Source organism: Zeus faber, assembly GCF_960531495.2.
Source record: "Zeus faber genome assembly, chromosome: 3".
In the NCBI taxonomy this organism is placed as follows: Eukaryota; Metazoa; Chordata; class Actinopteri; order Zeiformes; family Zeidae; genus Zeus; species Zeus faber.
This window is the reverse complement of record NC_137190.1, coordinates 8,799,481-8,817,571: the sequence shown is the minus strand read 5'-3', so window position 1 is coordinate 8,817,571 and position 18,091 is coordinate 8,799,481. Positions and strand designations below refer to the sequence as shown.

The window sequence follows — 18,091 nt, the reverse complement described above, 5'->3', positions numbered from 1 at the left end:
TCTTTATGTGTGCGAAGGTTCCGCCCTGTAACTTAGTGAAGTGCATGTGTGTGTGTGCGCATGCGTGCGTGTCTGCTTGTGTGTGTGTGTGTGTGTGTGTGTGTGTGTGTGCGTGTGCGTAGAGTGCAGTGGAAGCCCCTGAGACCTGAGAGGTGAGCTCTTTTACCGCGCACAATGGTGCAGTTTCCCTCCGGAGCGCCCAGAAACGGAGCAAACGCCCGCTGCGTACTTACCTCCGACCGTCTGAATCTGTGGTTTCACATTGTTGAGGTGCTTTGGAAAACTAAAAAATAAAATTGGATATCATCATTTGTGGCGTGCACCGCTATGGGATGCAGATTTCTGCAGCCGAGCCCGATAAAGGATGATGCTATTTGTTTCAACCGGGGCCTGAACACAGGCTTAAATAAAATCACACATTTTCTTTTTTTTGTTTTTTTTCAGCCAAGGGGTGAGGCTCGAGAAATAGCCGACCGGTCCCTTAAGAGAGACTCCCATCTTTAGTATTTTTACCTGATTATTAATTTGCTTCTGGATCTCAAGTCCTGCAAGTTTGTTTCTGTTTTCTTATGTTTTGGTATTGTATGTGTCTATGTATGGGCGTGGGTTGGTTTATGGGCACAAGTGTAGATGCAATTTTATTATGTGTTTATGATGCTTACAGCTTTAATTTATATATATATATATATATATATATATATATATAAACAATCAAACATTTATCATTGAAATTCCTTTCTTTTCGCAAAAAGTTACCAATGTTTAATTGCCCGTCCAACTTCTTATTTTGAGGGGCCACTGTAAGGCACTATGGTGGCACTAGCCCACACCACTAGCCCCATCCACACCACTGAAACATTTCTGTGATTTTGATAAAAATGGCAAGAACACCTGTGCCACACATTAGAGAAATAAACGTGCTTAAAATACAAATTTAACAAAAACTTAAAATCCTTCAAATGAAACGTAGAGAGACAGAGACGACAGGGACCACCCAGGGCTCCGTACTGCCCCTACGGGACAGCTGCTGCCTCTCTGGCCCGGCTCTGCGACGCGGCCTGCCCACGCACTTAAGATAATCTTTATATAACTCCAGCAGTCGTGGGAAAAGCAGAGCAGGGTCTGACTCAATGCCCACAGGGTTGCCGTGTCACCGCCGTCAATGGCGGCCTCAGTCTGCCGACTGGGAAACCAAGAGGATCCATCTTCAAGGAGTTTTATTATGGGAGGGCAGGGGTTGGGCGGAGTCATGTGTTTGATCCGAGGGCTGTTTGGGGTCTAATGTTAAGACTGGAACACAGTCTCCCTCCTTTTTTCTCCAGAGAAGAGAGCATAGATGATTGTGAACAGATTAACAGGCATTCCGAGCACGGCCCGCTGACCTCCGGGGCCGTCGTCCCCTCAGAGGCGGCGGCGTTCCTGGGCTTGTTTACAGTTTACATGCAACGAGGCGAGCGGCGGCGGCGCTCCCGGAGGGGCCGCCCCGCGCTCCGCGATCGCGGATACGGGGAGAGTGAAAATGGAAGGGAGATGAGAAAAAGGAGAGGACGGCGGAAGGGCGAGCCTCGGAAAACGGGGTCGCTTCGAGGGCGGGGTGCCGGCACGGTGCGGTTAAATCCACACAGGTGGCGGAGAACACCCGCCCGCGTGGTTGCTCGCGCCGTGAACGGTTGTCGACGGGGCGATTGCTGTTGCCGTGGCAACGGCTGCACGGAGGCAGGTTGGAGCCCCGATCGAGCTCGGGGGCAGCGCTCTCAAACAGCCCGCAGACAAACTGACTGACAGGCCCGACCATTAAAAACATGAAGTGGAATGCGAGGCGTTCGCGGCCCCATTGTTCCGCAAACATCCGAGGAACGCGTCCCCGATCTTTTTTTTTTTTTTTTTTTTTTCCACGCTTTCATGCTTCTCGGCTCCGCTCCGCGGCGGACAAACTGGCATGTTTTCCCCTCCGCACGGGCCCTCAAACTCTACCTCTGCCGAACACAAAAAATCCATAACAGATTCATAATGGTTGCAAAGAAAGTTTTGTTTTGTTTTTTTCCCCCTCGGTGGATGTTTTTGTTTGTCCGGCGCGCCTGGAAACGGAAGGCGTCTCGCTTTAAGCACCGGAGAGCGTTCCCGCAAAGCCCCGATAACCATCGCGAAAAATGTCAATTAGCAGAGATTCTATCCTCCAGCCAAATTCATGTTGTACTGTTTCTTGTCTCTGAGCCAGAAAAAAAAAAAAAAAAAGAAAAAAAAGGCCAAGTTATGTTTGAAGTAAAGTATTGTTGCCTGGCAACGGCACTGAAAGCCGGCGTTGTCTGGAATTTTCAGTTTGTCCTCATACACACTCGATAATTGTACCCGGCGGCACTTTGTGACAAGCAGCAGGCATTTTTAAATGTAGTGTAAATCGGTTTTATTATGTCATGGTCATGCTAGTCAAAGGAATTAGATAAGACAGAAGAAGGAAACTCCAGAGAAAGGCAGTTCTGGAAAGCTTTCAACATTTAATGATAAATTGACAGTGAAAATTAGTAGCTTTTCCAGACGTTCTTTTTTGTTTGTTTTGCCCTTCAAATGGGTTCTATAGTAACTAGGGGGACAGTTGTGCAGGGAAAGGAGCCGATGCGGTGACCTTTGCCCTCACCTCGCTCTGAACACGTTGGGGATCGCTTGGGGGCTGCTCTGGATTTGGCAAGGATAAACTGGAATTCTAATGCCATCTAGTGACCTGTGGCTCCCAAAAACTCATATTAAAAGCCTTGGTGAGCGTCTGGGCTCCGATGCCGTTGTTCGGTGTTTCCCCGTTGTAAATATGACGCGGTTTACCCCAAATTCACACAAGGCGAGCGCAGTTTCCAATGCAACCAGAGCCTCCTACTGTTGGGCCAAAGGCCGACTGTGATCCTGAAAACACTCACTGTTGTTTGGAGTTTGAATTAGGGCCTTCACCGTTGGATTAGAGTGTTTGTGTATACATCTGTGTTTGTTCAGCAAACAGCGTAATGTTTTCCACACCCGAAAAAAAAAAAAAAAAAAAAAAAAAAAAAAAAGGTAGAAAAGAAACATCAGGCAGAAGAAAGACAAAACAGACGGCGGCTTTGCGCCAAAAAAAATCGACACGAGTGCGGCAGCGGAGGGAGGACCCGGGAGCGGGCGGCCCCCGATCCGCGCAAAAAAAAGGCGCGTTCCGGATGCACACGCGCTGTCGCTCCGCAGAGGAAACACAGGCCCGCGGGCGAGCGGAGGACGCCCGGAACGACGGCGTTTGCAGAACACCGGCGAACAAACAGCGAGCGGCTGCAGCTCGGCTGCGTGGGAGTTTCCAGCTGCTGAGCGAGACGCCGCATCGAGCAGAGGGGAGGCTGTGCACGCTGGAGGGGAGGGGGGTGTGGATAGGGGGGTGGAAGGCGGGTGGGAGGAGGGGGGGGGGGGGGGATTTTTAGGCAAAGTTCTTCTTGAGGAAGTTGATGAGTCCGTTGGTGGACGAGTCGTGGGACTTCACCTCGGCCTTGTCCTTGAGCTCGGGCTCGATCTTCTTGGCCAGCTGTTTGCCGAGCTCCACCCTGATGGGGAAGAGGCGGCGGGAGGCGGCGATCAGAGACCACGCATGTGTGTCAATACCCAAACACCACAGCTTCAAGCAGCTCAAATAAATATGCACAAAAATTATTTTTATTTTTTTCATCAACTTTTGAAAAATCTGATGTAAACCACATTCATCGGTGATTATAATGTCTAGAGACCCGTCACACACTTCATGTCCAACTCCAGATATTTGACTCCCAGATGTGCGGTGACCGTTGGTGACTGACCATGGATTGGTCACACGCACGCACGCACGCACGCACGCACGCACGCACGCACGCACGCACGCACGCACACAAGAAACAAGTGGGATTTGGATGCAGCCTGAACATAGTCCTACACTCTTGATTTCTCATTTTGTGTATCAAATCCTGGACGACTGCCAGAGATGTGCTGCCTTTGTGAGGAGGGTCAAAACACAGCAAGAAACATTGGAGACTTAGGATGAATAAATTATTTTTTCCTCGCAGGCGAACTCGCTTTGAATCATTCACGCGCTGCTTTAAATGAATAGTTCGATTCAAGTAAACACGGGAAACTTACCCCCACTGGTCAAAACTGTTGATCTCCCACATGACGCCCTGGACAAAGATCTTGTGTTCGTACATGGCTGTAAGAATAAAAAATGAGCAGATCAATAATTCTCTTCTATCTTTGTCGGTACTGTGCATGGTATTTTGTGAGTTTTATTCCCTTTAAGAGGCACAAAATCCCAAACACTCATCAACACACATCATGGCTATCCACGGGTCCTTTGCGTCGTGTTGTCTCACCAATAAGAGCTCCCAGTGTGTAGGGAGTCAGCTTCTTGAAGACGATGGAGCTGGTCGGTCTGTTTCCCTGGAACACCTGAAGGAGACAGGGAGGCTCAGAGGGAATCTCTCTCAGGTGTTGCACCATATTCGGGTGCGACACACACGTACATAAAATGATCAGTAGGAGGCAGCGGCTCCCCACGATGCTTAGTGGCGACAGGGGAGACCTTTCTGCTCAAACAGCTAAAGCCACAGGTGTTGCAGACAATGGCACGGAAAATTTGTGCTACAGTAGCTCTACTGTGGGATCAAACCAAGACGGGCTGGACTTGGCTCCCCACGCGCATCAATGAGCACTTGGGCGCCCATGACCCTGTCGCCGGTTCACCGGTTGTCCTTCCTTGGACCACTTTTGGTAGGTATTCACTGCTAGATAACAGGAACACCCACAAGACCTGTCGTCTTAGAGATGCTCTCATCCAGTCATCTAGCATCACAATGTGCTCCTTGTCAAAGTCTCTCAGATCCTTACGCTTGACCATTTTTCCTGCTTCCAACACATCAACTTCAAGAACTGACTGTTCACTTGCTGCCTAATATATCCCACCCCTTGACAGGTGCCATTGCAACAAGATGAGCAATGTTATTCACTTCACCTTTTGATGAAAAGCCTTTTTGATATGTAAGTGAATATACTGTATATGCTGCATTTTATTTATATGTGTATATTAGATATAAAAATGCTGCATTGATTGCAAGATTCGCTGGATGTATGTATTTGAAATGCATACATCCAGGTTATTCACGATAAATTAAGATGATGTTTAAATCAATTAATAAAACCAGTCTGTGTGCAGGGGGGTCAGCATCGCTATTCCTGTTTTGACAGAAACCGGAGAAGAGCGGTGTTGTTCACAGTACAGATACGACCCCCCTTAAAAGTCCGGTTTGGCTCCTTCAAACTCACTTTGTGAGGCAGGATTTTCTCCAGAGCTTCTCCGCTCAGACCGCCGGCCTCCAGCTCCCTCTTGGCCTCCTCCGTGGTCTTTCCCGTCATGAGAGCCTCCGTCTGGGCCAGGAAGTTGGCCACCAGGATCTGCACCAACACACATCACAATGCATGGTCCACTTTCTTACACCTTCATTCAAGATAGTACTTTATCAATGTTTATAAAGGGGAAATGTGTGAGCGCCTTATTATGCAAGCAACTGTATTCCCTCATCGCCAATTACAATAAAATAATCACCCTGCAGACAAATTCGATTGGAATGATTGCTTTGGTTGTAATAATACAAACTACAATATGAGGAACGGGGAGAGGTCTCTATTGTTCTGTGTTGAAGGTACTTTTGTTCTGAGGCAAATGAGTCCACCTTATTAGAGTTAACAGATAACGAACAGGGTGGCAGTAGCTCAGGAGGTAAATCAGGGCTGGAGTGTCGCTGTTGATGCTCCAGCTCCTCCTGGCAAAGCGCGTCGAGGTGTCCTTGAGCAAGACACCGAACCCCCGAACTGCTGCCAACCCGTCGGCTGGCGCCTTCCGAGGCTGACTTTGCACTCAATGTGTGAGGGGCATTTAATTATAAAACATAATGAGTAGCTGCAGCGGCTAGAAAGGGTACTTAAAAGCAGTTGATTTATATATCGGTAAATCTTAAAAAACACCTTTTATCAGATCTAGCAGAAGCATGCTGATGAAGCCATCGACTGGTAAACTAAATCCTGCTCCCAGAGGTCATAAGACGATGTTGTTGATTCATGAGAACATTAATGTTATATGCCATGCCCTCCTCTGAGGTTTCACGAGTTAAAATGAGAAGCGTGCACGTATTTCGGTTGGCGTAGTCTTCTTTGTGATCCAAAAATACTCACAGGTAACTGGACATATTTTTAATGGTCATGCTGTGATGAAAGCAGTTGGATCCTTGGAAATACCTTGTGGTGCAGACTGTCTCTGATGGGGTGCTGTGACTGGGCTGGGATGAGGAAGTCGGCGGGGACCATTCGAGTTCCTGCAAAAAAGGCAAAATTTGGCGGCAATTAAAACCCTTGACTGTACATAAACCCCTCCAGAAGCTGCTCTCTTCCTCAACCCAGCATCAGCTCCGTCTCTCTCTACCTTGGTGGATGAGCTGGTAGAATGCGTGCTGTCCATTCGTCCCCGGCTCTCCCCAAACGATGGGCCCGGTGTGGTAGTTCACCCGCGCTCCCTTGTTGGTGATGTACTTTCCGTTCGATTCCATGTCTCCCTGCGCGGAGAGGACACTTTCATTTAACAAAAAGCAGTCCAGGTTTACTGTAAAGCAGAAGTACGGAGTTCACCTCAAAAAGCAAAAGTGAAGCGTGCTGTTCATGGGTCCTGAAAGGTGGGAGTACTTTGTAGGGGGTGGATCTTTATTTACTGGGGCGTCGTGCTGACCAACCTGCTGGAAGTACGCCGTGAAGCGGTGCATGTACTGGTCGTACGGCAGCATGGCGTGGGACTCTGCGTGGAAGAAGTTGATGTACCAAATTCCCAGCAGAGCCAGCAACACCGGGGCGTTCTTCTCGAGCGGAGCGCTGCGGAAGTGGTTGTCCTGACGGGGAAAAGCGGGGGATACGCGTCAAATAAGCAGCCTATTTTCAAGACGGCTCGCAGAGAGCGTCCCAAGTCCACGCGGTCCACTTTTTGGATACGTACCATCCAGTGAGCACCAGAGAGAAGTTTCTCGAAGTTTTCAAACCCTATTAGAAAAAAAAGAGCCGACTGTGAAATTTTCTGATTGATGGATAGACAGACAAATAGGACTTTGGATTGATTAAAACCACGGAAGAAAATGTACTAAAATCCAGAGATTGAGTGTGTCTCTTTAGTTTGTACCAATGTGCAGAGCGATGGCCATTCCAATTGCAGACCACAGAGAGAAACGTCCACCAACCCACTAGGAAAGGAAATTATTATTTTTTTTTTTATAATTTGATTTAGATACATAACAGTAAAATAAGTAAATAAATAAAGGCAAAACAAGTGCATACCTATTAAAAGCAATTTCTATAGTCATCTAAAAATGTCAAAAGTCATTTTTTTCTTCATTCTTTGCCTTTAAATCCGTATGGCTCAACATATTAACGCAAACACTTACAGTGTACATGTGTCAGCGAACCTGCTAACAGCCATTTTGTCTGACACTTCAAGGGCGCACCACAGCTTTGCCCTTCGAATACCAACAATCTAACTAAATGCGGCTGCGTGACCTTTGATGCACTCGGCCTTTACAGTCACCTCTGCCGGAGAGAAGGTCGCTACCAATAATAACACGGACGTTAGGCTCCTGCGCTGACGTTAGGCCAGGCTTCTGGTTACCCAGCAGCTGCCGGCTGGAGCGTCCGCGCTGCCCACTTCACACGTCAAATGTCCAAGCTATATATAGCGGCTGCCTAAAGACTCCACACGGAACCAGAAACGAAACAACGTCTGCGTGGATAATAGACATGGTTTTTACAATAGGCACTCACATCCCAGAACTCAAACATGTTCTCTGTGTCAATGCCAAAGTCCTTCACTTTGGGCTGGGGAGATAGAGAGAGAGAGCGAGAGAGACATAAAGAGGAATTACAACATCGTTTAAATCTGACCAAATTTTCCACTTTGAAACGTTCACTTGGGAATCCAAAGCGCCGTCACTTACGCCGTTGGTGGAGAGGGCCACAAAGTGCTTGGCCACCGCGGCGCTCTGTGGAGACACGGAGGGGATGAGATGTTTATCGCCGCGGGACGCGCATGCAGTGCACCGCTGCTTTTCCCGCGTGGCCCTGTACTCACGTCCTTCGCGCGCTCCAGGAACCATTCTTTGGCGGACTCGGCGTTGGTGATAGTCTCTTGGGTTGTGAATGTCTGTAAAATGCGAGAGCCGGTAAGTCGAACGTTTGAAGAGAGGTGTGAGAGAGGGTTCAACGGTGTGTGAACTGCTCGGGCAAACCGGGGACCTTGGATGCGATGATGAAGAGGGTGGTCTCGGCGTTGAGTTGTGCCAGGGTTTTGGCGACGTGAGTCCCGTCGATGTTGGACACAAACCACACGCGAGGCCCGTCCTTGGCGTAGGGCTTCAGGGCTTCGGTCACCATCAGCGGGCCCTAAAAGTCAGACACGGTCAAGCATTTAGACTCTGCATACGGTATCTATGTAAAACACCTGTTGCCTACAGAGTAACGGGTTCAGAATAAAGTTGTGGAAGTTAAATTACAAATTTAAACTCAGACTGAGGACATCTACATAGGGTAGAATAATGACAACTTACTGAAAAGACAATAAAGATACTGAGGCTGGTGTAGTATAGTGTAGTATAGTATAGTGTAGTACAGTATAGTACAGTAAAGTACATTGTAGTGTAGTGTAGCACTGTACAATAAAGTGTAGGACAGTATTATACAGTGCAGTGTAACACATTAGAATAAAGTACAGTATCGTACAGTACAGTATAAAACAGTACAGTACAATATAATACAGTATTGTACAGTGCAGTACAGTGCAGTGTAGTGTAGTACAGTATAATATAGTGTAGTGCAGTATAGTACAGTATTGTACAGTACAGTATAGTGTAGTATAGAACAGTACAGTTTAGTGTAGTATAGTACAGTACAGTGTAGTACAGTACAGTACAGTGTAATGTAGTACAGTATAGTGTAGTACAGTATAATACAGTAACGTATAGTGTTGTTTGGTATTGTACAGTACAGTATAAGGTGGTATCGTACAGTACAGTACAGTACTGTATAGTACAGTATAGTGTAGTACAGTATCACATTATAGTACAGTGTAGTACAGTGCAGTACAGTGTAATGTAGTACAGTACAGTATAGTGTAGTACAGTATAATACAGTAAAGTATAGTGTTGTTTGGTTTTGGTATTGTACAGTGCAGTATAAGGTGGTATCGTACAGTACAGTACAGTGTAGTACTGTATAGTACAGTACAGTATAGTGTAGTACAGTATCACATTATAGTACAGTAAAGTATAGTATAGTACAGTATCGTACAATTGAGTATCTAGTATGGTAGTGTAGCACGATTTAGTATATAAAGTAGTATAGTACAGTATAGTAGTATATCACTAGTATAGTAGTAATTTAGTATAGTATAGTATAGTATAGTATAGTATAGTGATAAATCAGTTATATAAAGGGGCTGTTGAGTCCATTGACTGATGATTGGCTTCCTCATAAACATCTCAGATAAAGAACAAACCAAAACAACAAACCCTTCCTGTACTCACAAGGTCGGAGCCGCCGATGCCGATGTTCACCACATCCGTGATGGCCTTTCCGGTGAAGCCCTTCCACTCCCCGCTCCGAACCCTCTGCGTTCCGGGAAAAAAAACAAGCATTTCAATCAGGCACGTGGCCGCTGGCGATGAAGGCCCCGCCCGCCAACCCACTTAAAAAAAGTCATCTCCATCGTCAGAGGACTCACGTGGCAGAAGCCCTTCATCTTCTCCAGGACCTTGTTGACGTCCGGCATCACGTCCTTCCCCCCCACCGTGATGGGCGCGTTGGAGCGGTTCCTCAGAGCCACGTGGAGCACGGCACGACTCTGCACGCCCGGGGGGGGGGGAGGGTGGAGGAGAGGATGGATGGATGTACCAGGGGGGCTTTTCCACCCCCTCCGCCGCCCTATTTTACGGACGTTCCAGGAATCGTCCTGGAACGTCCGCACGCTGGAGAATCTGTTCTCCGTTTGCACCGAACGTACGTTTTCCACCCGATAAACAGCGGAAAGACTCAGTTTAGCTGATGAGGCTGTAGCTGCGGTCCAGTTTCTAGAACTAGATTTAAATCGTCCGCTTGTTTGGCGTTTCTAATTTATTTTAATCGGATGGTCACGATGCAGATTTTGCAAAGCTGTCACCAACATCGGACCTAATCAGCGCTACTGCACTGTAGACAGCTGGCAGCGTCGGCAACATCTGGGGCTACGAGGGAGGGTGTGGTTAGAGGTATACCCGACATTCAACTCGGCTCTAGCCCGCACAGATCGCAGGGCCCTGCATTCTACATCTCCTACGTCAAACAACCCAAAACAGCACCACTGATGAGAAACGCATCGCGGCCTCCGGGTGTTGCACCTCCGTGAAGTTGATCTTCTCCCCGGAGAACATCCTCTCTCTGGCGGCTTCCACTCCCCTGGACTTGGCCTGGAAAGGGACAAGGATCCGCCCGTTAGTGGGTGTGAAAACGCTCCGTTTCGTGGCCCGTGTATCCCGGTAGAATTTCAGCCGGAGGACTGGAGCGCAGATCATGAGGTCGGCTGTGACTCAGCCATCACAGTGAATGGAGAGTTCTTCCCCATTCATTTTGTTTGCCATTCAGCGGATCGCGCGGCCTTTCGGACGAAGGGATATCGGTCATGTTTGGGGATAGATAGACACGAGCTTACGTAAAGATTTAACACTAGTTTCAGTATTTTTCCATTTCAGAGAGCCAGTTCATTAACAGCTGTCAGTGAAAGTGAATTTTATGGAAATGGACAAAAGATAGAATTTGACAATGTTGTGGTTGGTTCCAATGAAAACATGAATTACATTACATTACATTACGCAACAATACAATACATTACATAACATTACAATACATTACATTACATTACGCTACATTACATCACATTATGTCATTTAACAGACGTTTATTTGTCCAAAGTGACTTAGCATAAATACCTTTTGTCACAGAACCAAACCAACTGTATGTCACAATCACAGCTGAACATTCTCTAGAACCAACTAGCACTAGTAGAGTTATAAAGGGTTAGTTTCGTAGTTTGTTGTTATTATTATTATTATTCATATTATTATTATTATTATTAGTAGTAGTTGTAGTAGTATTGTATTATTATTATTATTATTATTATTATTATTATTATTATTATTATTATCATTATTATTATTATGTAAAAGTACAAATTACCAGCTGAACCAGCAAATTCATGACATCTTCAGTGATGAGATTCTTGGAGTAATCCAACAGAATGTCTCCATCCTCGGTCTTCAGGGTTGTGCTGCCGCAACACACAGAAAGTCATCAGCGACGGATCACGACTCTGTGTGTGTGTGTGTGTGTGTGTGTGTGTGTGTGTGTGTGTGTGCATGTGTGTGTTCAAACGCAAAACAAATTCAAATGAAATACTCATTTCTACTCGGCCACTTTTGACACATGTAGTTGGAAGCACAAAAACAAATGCAGGCTGTGACATATTGTTCAGCTGAGCAGTGAACATCATAATGGTCAGACTTTCCTCATTAATAACTTATTCATTAATATTATTGGACACTGAATGTACCCCCAGAGATGAATAAAGTGTTATCTAATGCTTTCTTATGTTATGTTATATTATGTTATGTTATGTCATGTTATGTTATGTTGTGTTACGTTATGTTATCTTTTCTTGAGGCACGAACAATAAGAGTAAAAGTAAAATGACAGTGTAAAGACCTAACCCTAACCCTTTAATTGCAAACCCATTTGCAGGAAATAATAATAACAAAAAAAATAAAAAAACAAAAACACAACAAAAACGCACCGTTGGCTTTTGGCCGGACACCCACCTGAATTTGTTGAACCTGTCCTTGTCGGCCTCGAACATGTGCCTCACGTTGAGGCTCAGGGCGTGGGCGTCGTACCATTCCTGCAGCTTGTGGAAGGTGGGATCCTGTGTGAGCCCCATGGCGTCAGGAGGGTGGTGTCGGGGTCCGTTCTGCTCTGGGGGGGACGGGCTGAGTGGCGCCGGGCCGGGCGGAGGGGAGAGGCTTTTGAAGGGCGACCAGCCCGGCACCAGGCCTGCCCCTCCCACCGGTGACAGGGTGACGCGGCCTGCATACCACCGGCCCACTGTGACACCCACTCCCTGTAACACCCACTCACTGTGACACGCCCTCGGCGGGGCCCGCTGGGTGTTATAGGTCAGAGTGCAGCGCTGGGAGAAGTATGCAGAGCTGCTACTGAAGCGAAAGTACAAACACCCTGACACTAAATGACTTGAGGAGAAGTGGAAGCACCACACGGACATTTCTACATTTCTAGTCAAAGTACTCGCTCTTAAAAGTACTTAAGGTATTAAAAGTAAAAGTACTTGGCCTATCGAGTGCCTTGATGTAGCAGAGCCTATAATAATCCAGCCGTAGGCGCTGCTTTAGCTTTTCATCTGCAGTTTAATACTCATGCAGATCCTGATTAGAGTTTACAAAGGGTATAGGATTTTATTTTATTTTTTTAATGAAAAACAAAACCTAAAGGAGTGTGACGGATGGTGTGAGAAATGTAGTAGAGTGAAAACTATCGACATGTGCTTTGAAATTTAGTGGAGTGAAAGCAGAAAGTCTCTAAAAATGAATATACTTCACTACAAATAGCTGGAAAATGTACTTAAGTGCAGTAACAATGTACTTGTAACCTCATGTGTTGCTTTCCACCGCCGTCAGCATTACAGTACCGTACATATATGTGTTTACCCTTTAGTTATTTAGTATTTACTTTAGTTATTTCATTTAGTTAATAGTTCAAATGCCTTGCTTGTATTTGCTGAGATTCTTTTTTTAAATCTTGCCCTAGATATTCCACTTCAATACAATTCTGCTGTAATTTAGGGGTAGACGTAGGATATGGAACACTCATATTTTGGGATCAACAGTTGTAAATACATGTTTTTAATTTGTCATGACATGTGTAAGATGTGCAATAGACAAAAATGTACTTAGAACTGTATAGACCTTCCCATGCTTTTCCAATGGGATTTTCAAATATAGGAACGACAAAACGTCAGAGCTGGAAAATGAGCTTTTAGCGCCCTCACGAGGTTGTTAAATACTATGAACAGGAATTATAAAAGGGATTTATTATTAAAATTTTTGAACGCTTTACCAAACCCTCTGAGGAAAATCAGTTAATTAACTTAAGTATATTCCATTTTGAAGACATTTTCCCTTTCCTCAACTTCAATGAGAGGCAAATATCAGAAAATATTACTCGTCCACGTGTCTAAAAGGTTTCGGTACTTTATTTTTCATTATTATTATTTTTTTTATTATTTTTTAAGTCAGGATTTATATTTACACATATTAATCCCCTACTGACAATAATAACATAATAGTTCATACCGAAGCGCGGCCGCTAGGGGGCGATAAGATCCACACGTTTATACTGAACGCATGAGAACGGTCCACGCTGATTATTATTATTATAATTATTATTACTATTATTATTATTATTATTATTATTACTATTATTATTATTATTATAACCACAGGAGCGGGTTCTGTAAGTAATACAACTTGATCATTATGAGCGTGCGATTGTTTTCAAACAGGTGCCAACTCAATTAAATTCAAAAGGCTTTTGTCATGATAGACACGTTCACATCGCAGAAGAAAATGGAAACGAAAGGTGACGAAAGCTGAATATAGAACAGAAAAATGTAGATTAAATATGTATAAATACAAAGAGGGACAGAGGGCGGGAGATGCGTAAGACGAACCTTGAAATGCATGCATCAGTAATGAAATAGAATAATTAAAAATAGGCGCAGAGCACAGTGCAGACCGAACTGTGCAAATGTCGCCGTCGAAGCGAGAACATTATATCGATAGAGATCAAATGAGAACGATCATAACGCATTTACGGCGCGCCGGCCAGCGCCCCCTGCCGGCCACGCCTGGGACGGTGAGAGGTTTCGACGTTTCTCTTTTTTTTTTTTTTTTTTTAAACGATCCGGCTCCTGGTGAGTGAGTCGTTCAAGAAAAAACCACCAAACAAGACAGAGAGCGGCTCGACACGGGATTCTCTCAAAGAAAAAAAAAAATACAAATAAAAATAAAAAACAAGAGAGAAAATATTAAAAAAAAATAACGACATTTAATTCTGACTGAATTGTGTGTTCAGCAAAGTGTGCACCTCCAAAATATTTTGGCCGCACTCACTTCGAATCAGTTATGTTGTCGGATAAATCCCGCGTCAGATCCCGAAAATAAATGACCTCCCGTCAAAATCTCAATGGGGGGGGGGGGGGGGGGTGTAAAACGAGTCGCATTCGATCCGGATCGAGCCAAAGCGCCTCCTCGCCCTGACCTCCAGCCCCAGTCCGCGGTGCTTACCTACAAACCCGTTCGCTCCCCTCACCCGACTTTGGGATCCCGCGCACCCGAGTCACTTCGGCCACTTCCGTTCGAGACGCGCGGATCGTTCGCGGGAGCCTCGCGTCGCCCGCGCCGCGGATCCGCCGGCGCCCCCTGCAGGCCGGACCGGGGAAGGCCTCATCCCGCCGCCCGCCCGCCCCCCTCCGGACGCACACACGCACTCAGACCGGGGATCCGCTGTCAAGGAGGGTGGACGCCCAGAGCTGGTGAGCGATGCGCCGCCTAATTAACGCCACGAACGCGCCGCCCGCCGGGTTGGTTTCCCCCCGAGCATCGCGCTCCGGCCGCCGTTGGCGGCGTGCGGAGGCGGGACGCGCCGGTTTACGGTTTTTTTCCTCTCTCTCTCTCTCTCTCGCTCTCTCCCCCTCCCTCCCTCCGCTTTAACGCTGCCTCCCTCGCCGCTGCCGGGTCGTGTCGCAGAGAGCTAGCCGGGGCGAGCTAACGTTAGCCGAGCTAGCTCCGTAGCCGGTCTGGATGCGCTGCCAGCACTAGGTGAGCTAACAAGCTTAGCGGGCTGATGAGCCCCCGCCGGCTCCGGCGACTGTCACCGCGGGCGCTAGGTACGTGTCGGCTCGGCGGCTATTCGGCGTCGTCGCCTTTTTGAACCGTTTTCTGATCATTGCTGCACGCAACTCGCGTCGGGAATCCACCCGGCTGCTCCGCATTCGGGGCGTTAAAGGGCCGTGTTAACGGCTTGCGACATAGTGATCCCATGACTCGGGCCGTGTCGTCTCCGCGGAGTTTCGGCGAAACTGGCTGACCGCCCCTTCCTGCTAAATAGTGATCCGATTCCTAGAAACATCTTATGAGCCAGGACACCGTCAGCTTGGCGTTCGCCGTGGTTCCCTGTGGGGCGGCGGCGGTTACCGGCGGCTACCGGGGTTTGATGGCAGGGTTCGAGGGGGATCGGCCGGATTCTAGCGATGGTCAGTTAGCTGCAGGAGTGATGCCTGCTAATACGATTTACTAACAGAGACTGTATTCTACTCCCGAGGGGAGATCGCAGCGTTTACAGCAGCACACACCCCAAATAATACACAACCATAATAATAATAGTAATAATTATGGCTGCATGCAAGCCTAAAACCACCCACTGATCACTGTATAGATCAGTGGGTTCTCGACGTGGGGTCCTTAACTACAGCGTAGGAGTTTGGGGTAAATTAACAATAAAGATCTTCTCAGATTTCCCTCCAGAGACAATGCTGCATTTACAACATGGACCCACTTTAAAACACACACACACACACAGTTATTTAGAAAGTATTTTGGTTTCTACCATGCTACGTCATTGTATTTCAATGCCAGAAGTGTTCCCCCCCCCCCCCCTCTTTCTCTGGCATAGAAAGCCACACGGCAGCCACAGCAGATCTGAACGTTGATTACAGTTTGTTTTGGTTTTGCTGTGTTCGACCTCTTTTTTTGGAAACAACCATGCACAGTGGTTTATTTAAAGCCCCTCGGTTGAAATTTTGTAGTATCTACGGCATTTGACCTCGGCCGCGGATGCGTTGGACAGCAACCTTGGTTGGATTTTCTGCTACCTTCCTAGATCTTCAACAGACACTAAGCCTATGTGTTGACAGCGATCACAGCTGTGTTGCTGTGGAAACACATGCTTTGGCCACGGCATTCCCGTCCCTTGGTGAACACGTTCTCTCCGCGGCTTAGTGGACAACGTGCCTTGATATAAATCACACATTTCCATTGCTGCAAAGTCTGGGTTGCCTTGGTAATCGCTATTAGGCCATATCACATGTGAACAGGAGTGACACCTTTCCTTAGTCCAACACTGAATCCGGATGCATATGTGAGGAAGTCAACATAGTCACAAGATTAGTGTTTGAGATTCCCTTGGGTGGAGCATGGCGCAGGCCTGAGTTGCGCCGGCACTATTCCCAGAGGCCATGATGTTTTCCTTCAACAAAGGCGCTTTCTAGTCATTCTCTTGTGGCACAGTTTTTAGAATTTGCAGTTGACTGTCACAATGGAATCTTTGACGGGCGGGGGAGCACAGGTCGCATTGCAGGGAGGGATTCGAGTTTTACCGTCTTCCATGAAACAAAGCATTATGTTAGCACTGTTTTAACTTTGTCCGTGTGTAATTTTTGTTTTTCTCTTATTTTTGGAGAATTTTTACTTGTAAAGTTAGGCCTCAGCTTCCTTACATGTCTATCTACTAAGTTTCTTCTTTGAGATAAAGTCTTGAGATCCTGAGAAAGCTGTCCTCCTGAGGATGATGTCATTGGACAAACTGGTGTTACAAGAAATAAGCATATGTTACCTTCACGTTTTGTAAATGGCTTCTGTTATCTAAGCAACTCTTTGTGGACATTGTGAGAACACGTATATCAGTGGCTTGGCTCTGTGAGAACCTCAATGAGTGGATTCTCCCGAGTGAATCTGGATCAGGCTTATTATATCTTTAGGTTGGATCTGTGAATCCTAAGATTGTGTCCAGGAGGAGGCAATTATTTTTGTGTAATTTAATTTGGTCACGATGTGAAACTGTTCCAGTCAACAACGCCTTTGCCCAGATTGTATGGAAATGGTTTGAAAAGTGCCCTGAGCTGCTTTCACACATGCACTGCAACCCTAAAATGATCCGGACATTACCCAGAGGAGCTGTGCGTGTGAACGCAAATGTCTCAATCATTTGGACCGGACTTTATCCAGCCTGTGCCCTAGTTAATTGTCCGATTGAGCGGTACGTGTGAACAGAGCAGGTCATTGTTGGGAGCATTCACAACGAGGGAGTGGGGTAACACGTGTTGATGACGTCTCTATCATGCGCCAGTCATTTAGCTTTGTGCGGGTCTTTGTGCACGGAGCGTAGCTGCTTCGTACTCCTTTCTGCTTTCCTTTATATTCTTTTCCACTCTTTTGTTTATGTTATTTCCAAATACATGCAGTATCAACGCCAAAAAAGATACGATTGTAGCCTCGTCCACCAACTTGGGTGTGCTAAAATTCTGCAGTATCATTGCATCACATCCTGCCTCCTGCATGCTCTACCCAGGCTCCGCTCCTCGTCTAAACCAAACCGAGTATTTCCAGGTTGTGTAAACGCATTTGACACAGACAATCTCTGGTTGTGAGGTACATGTGTGAAAGGGTAACTCGGAACAATGTCCTGACCTGATTATCCAGATGTTGTCTGGAGTACATGTGTGAAAGCAGCTATTATTGTCATATTAGACACATCAACCTATGAAATCTATAGAGATCTGTTTGCTGGTAGTGATCAATGATCTGTTAACTGAGTGAATCACCTTGTTCTCACTGACAATTTTATTAGTAATTATTTATATTTAATAATATTATTAACTTATATAAGTAATAAGCTGGACCAACTCCTCTAAATCCTCGATTGGCTTCCACACTACAAGCACCACAACAGCCTCCATGCAATCAATAAATAAAAATAACTTTTATATCAATCCACGGTTTAAATTTAAGCCATTTAACTTAATTTAAGTGCAATATTCCAGAGAACATCATCTACCACTGCAGCGCAAAAAAACAAGCCGAAGTGGAAATGCGCAGTAGAGTCTGCTCGTCACTTTCTCTACATAACTTCCGGTTTGCCGTCTGCTGTATAT

At 46.3% G+C, this 18,091-nt stretch overlaps 2 protein-coding genes across 3 annotated transcripts in view; one reads left to right on the top strand and one right to left on the bottom strand.

Annotated features, from left to right (window-relative positions):
- Nucleotides 1-2,475: 2,475 nt before the first annotated feature.
- Nucleotides 2,476-12,140, bottom strand: gpib (glucose-6-phosphate isomerase b). The gene is made up of 18 exons (XM_079998160.1): nucleotides 11,907-12,140; nucleotides 11,269-11,359; nucleotides 10,434-10,502; nucleotides 9,782-9,901; nucleotides 9,585-9,668; nucleotides 8,299-8,445; nucleotides 8,135-8,206; nucleotides 8,001-8,045; nucleotides 7,828-7,881; nucleotides 7,193-7,253; nucleotides 7,013-7,056; nucleotides 6,756-6,908; nucleotides 6,452-6,581; nucleotides 6,268-6,344; nucleotides 5,299-5,427; nucleotides 4,350-4,425; nucleotides 4,120-4,186; nucleotides 2,476-3,554 (listed from the first exon to the last, which is right to left on the bottom strand). The coding sequence occupies exons 1-18, from the start codon at nucleotides 12,023-12,025 to the stop codon at nucleotides 3,431-3,433; spliced, it is 1,662 nt and encodes a 553-aa protein (XP_079854286.1). The 5' UTR covers nucleotides 12,026-12,140; the 3' UTR covers nucleotides 2,476-3,430.
- A 2,499-nt stretch (nucleotides 12,141-14,639) lies between these two features.
- The window catches only part of garre1 (granule associated Rac and RHOG effector 1), a 41,494-nt gene continuing 38,042 nt past the window's right edge, over nucleotides 14,640-18,091 (top strand). Inside the window, exon 1 of one of the 2 annotated variants that reach the window (XM_079997710.1) lies at nucleotides 14,640-14,695. The gene's annotated coding sequence lies outside the window, so the exon portion shown is untranslated. Of the gene's footprint in view, nucleotides 14,696-14,924; nucleotides 14,982-18,091 lie in introns of those variants that run through there. The other variant, XM_079997711.1, reaches the window with a different exon arrangement.

What these genes read in the sequence shown, in the direction of transcription:
- gpib (XM_079998160.1), bottom strand. Translation starts at nt 12,025, where the DNA reads ATGGGGCTCACACAGGATCCCACCTTCCACAAGCTGCAGGAATGGTAC. An exon ending in TGAATTTGCTGGTTCAGCTG is followed by an intron (nt 10,503 to 11,268) that starts GTAATTTGTACT and finishes GTCCCTTTCCAG; the next exon opens with GCCAAGTCCAGGGGAGTGGA. An exon ending in AGAAGATCAACTTCACGGAG is followed by an intron (nt 9,902 to 10,433) that starts GTGCAACACCCG and finishes CCGGGCGTGCAG; the next exon opens with AGTCGTGCCGTGCTCCACGT.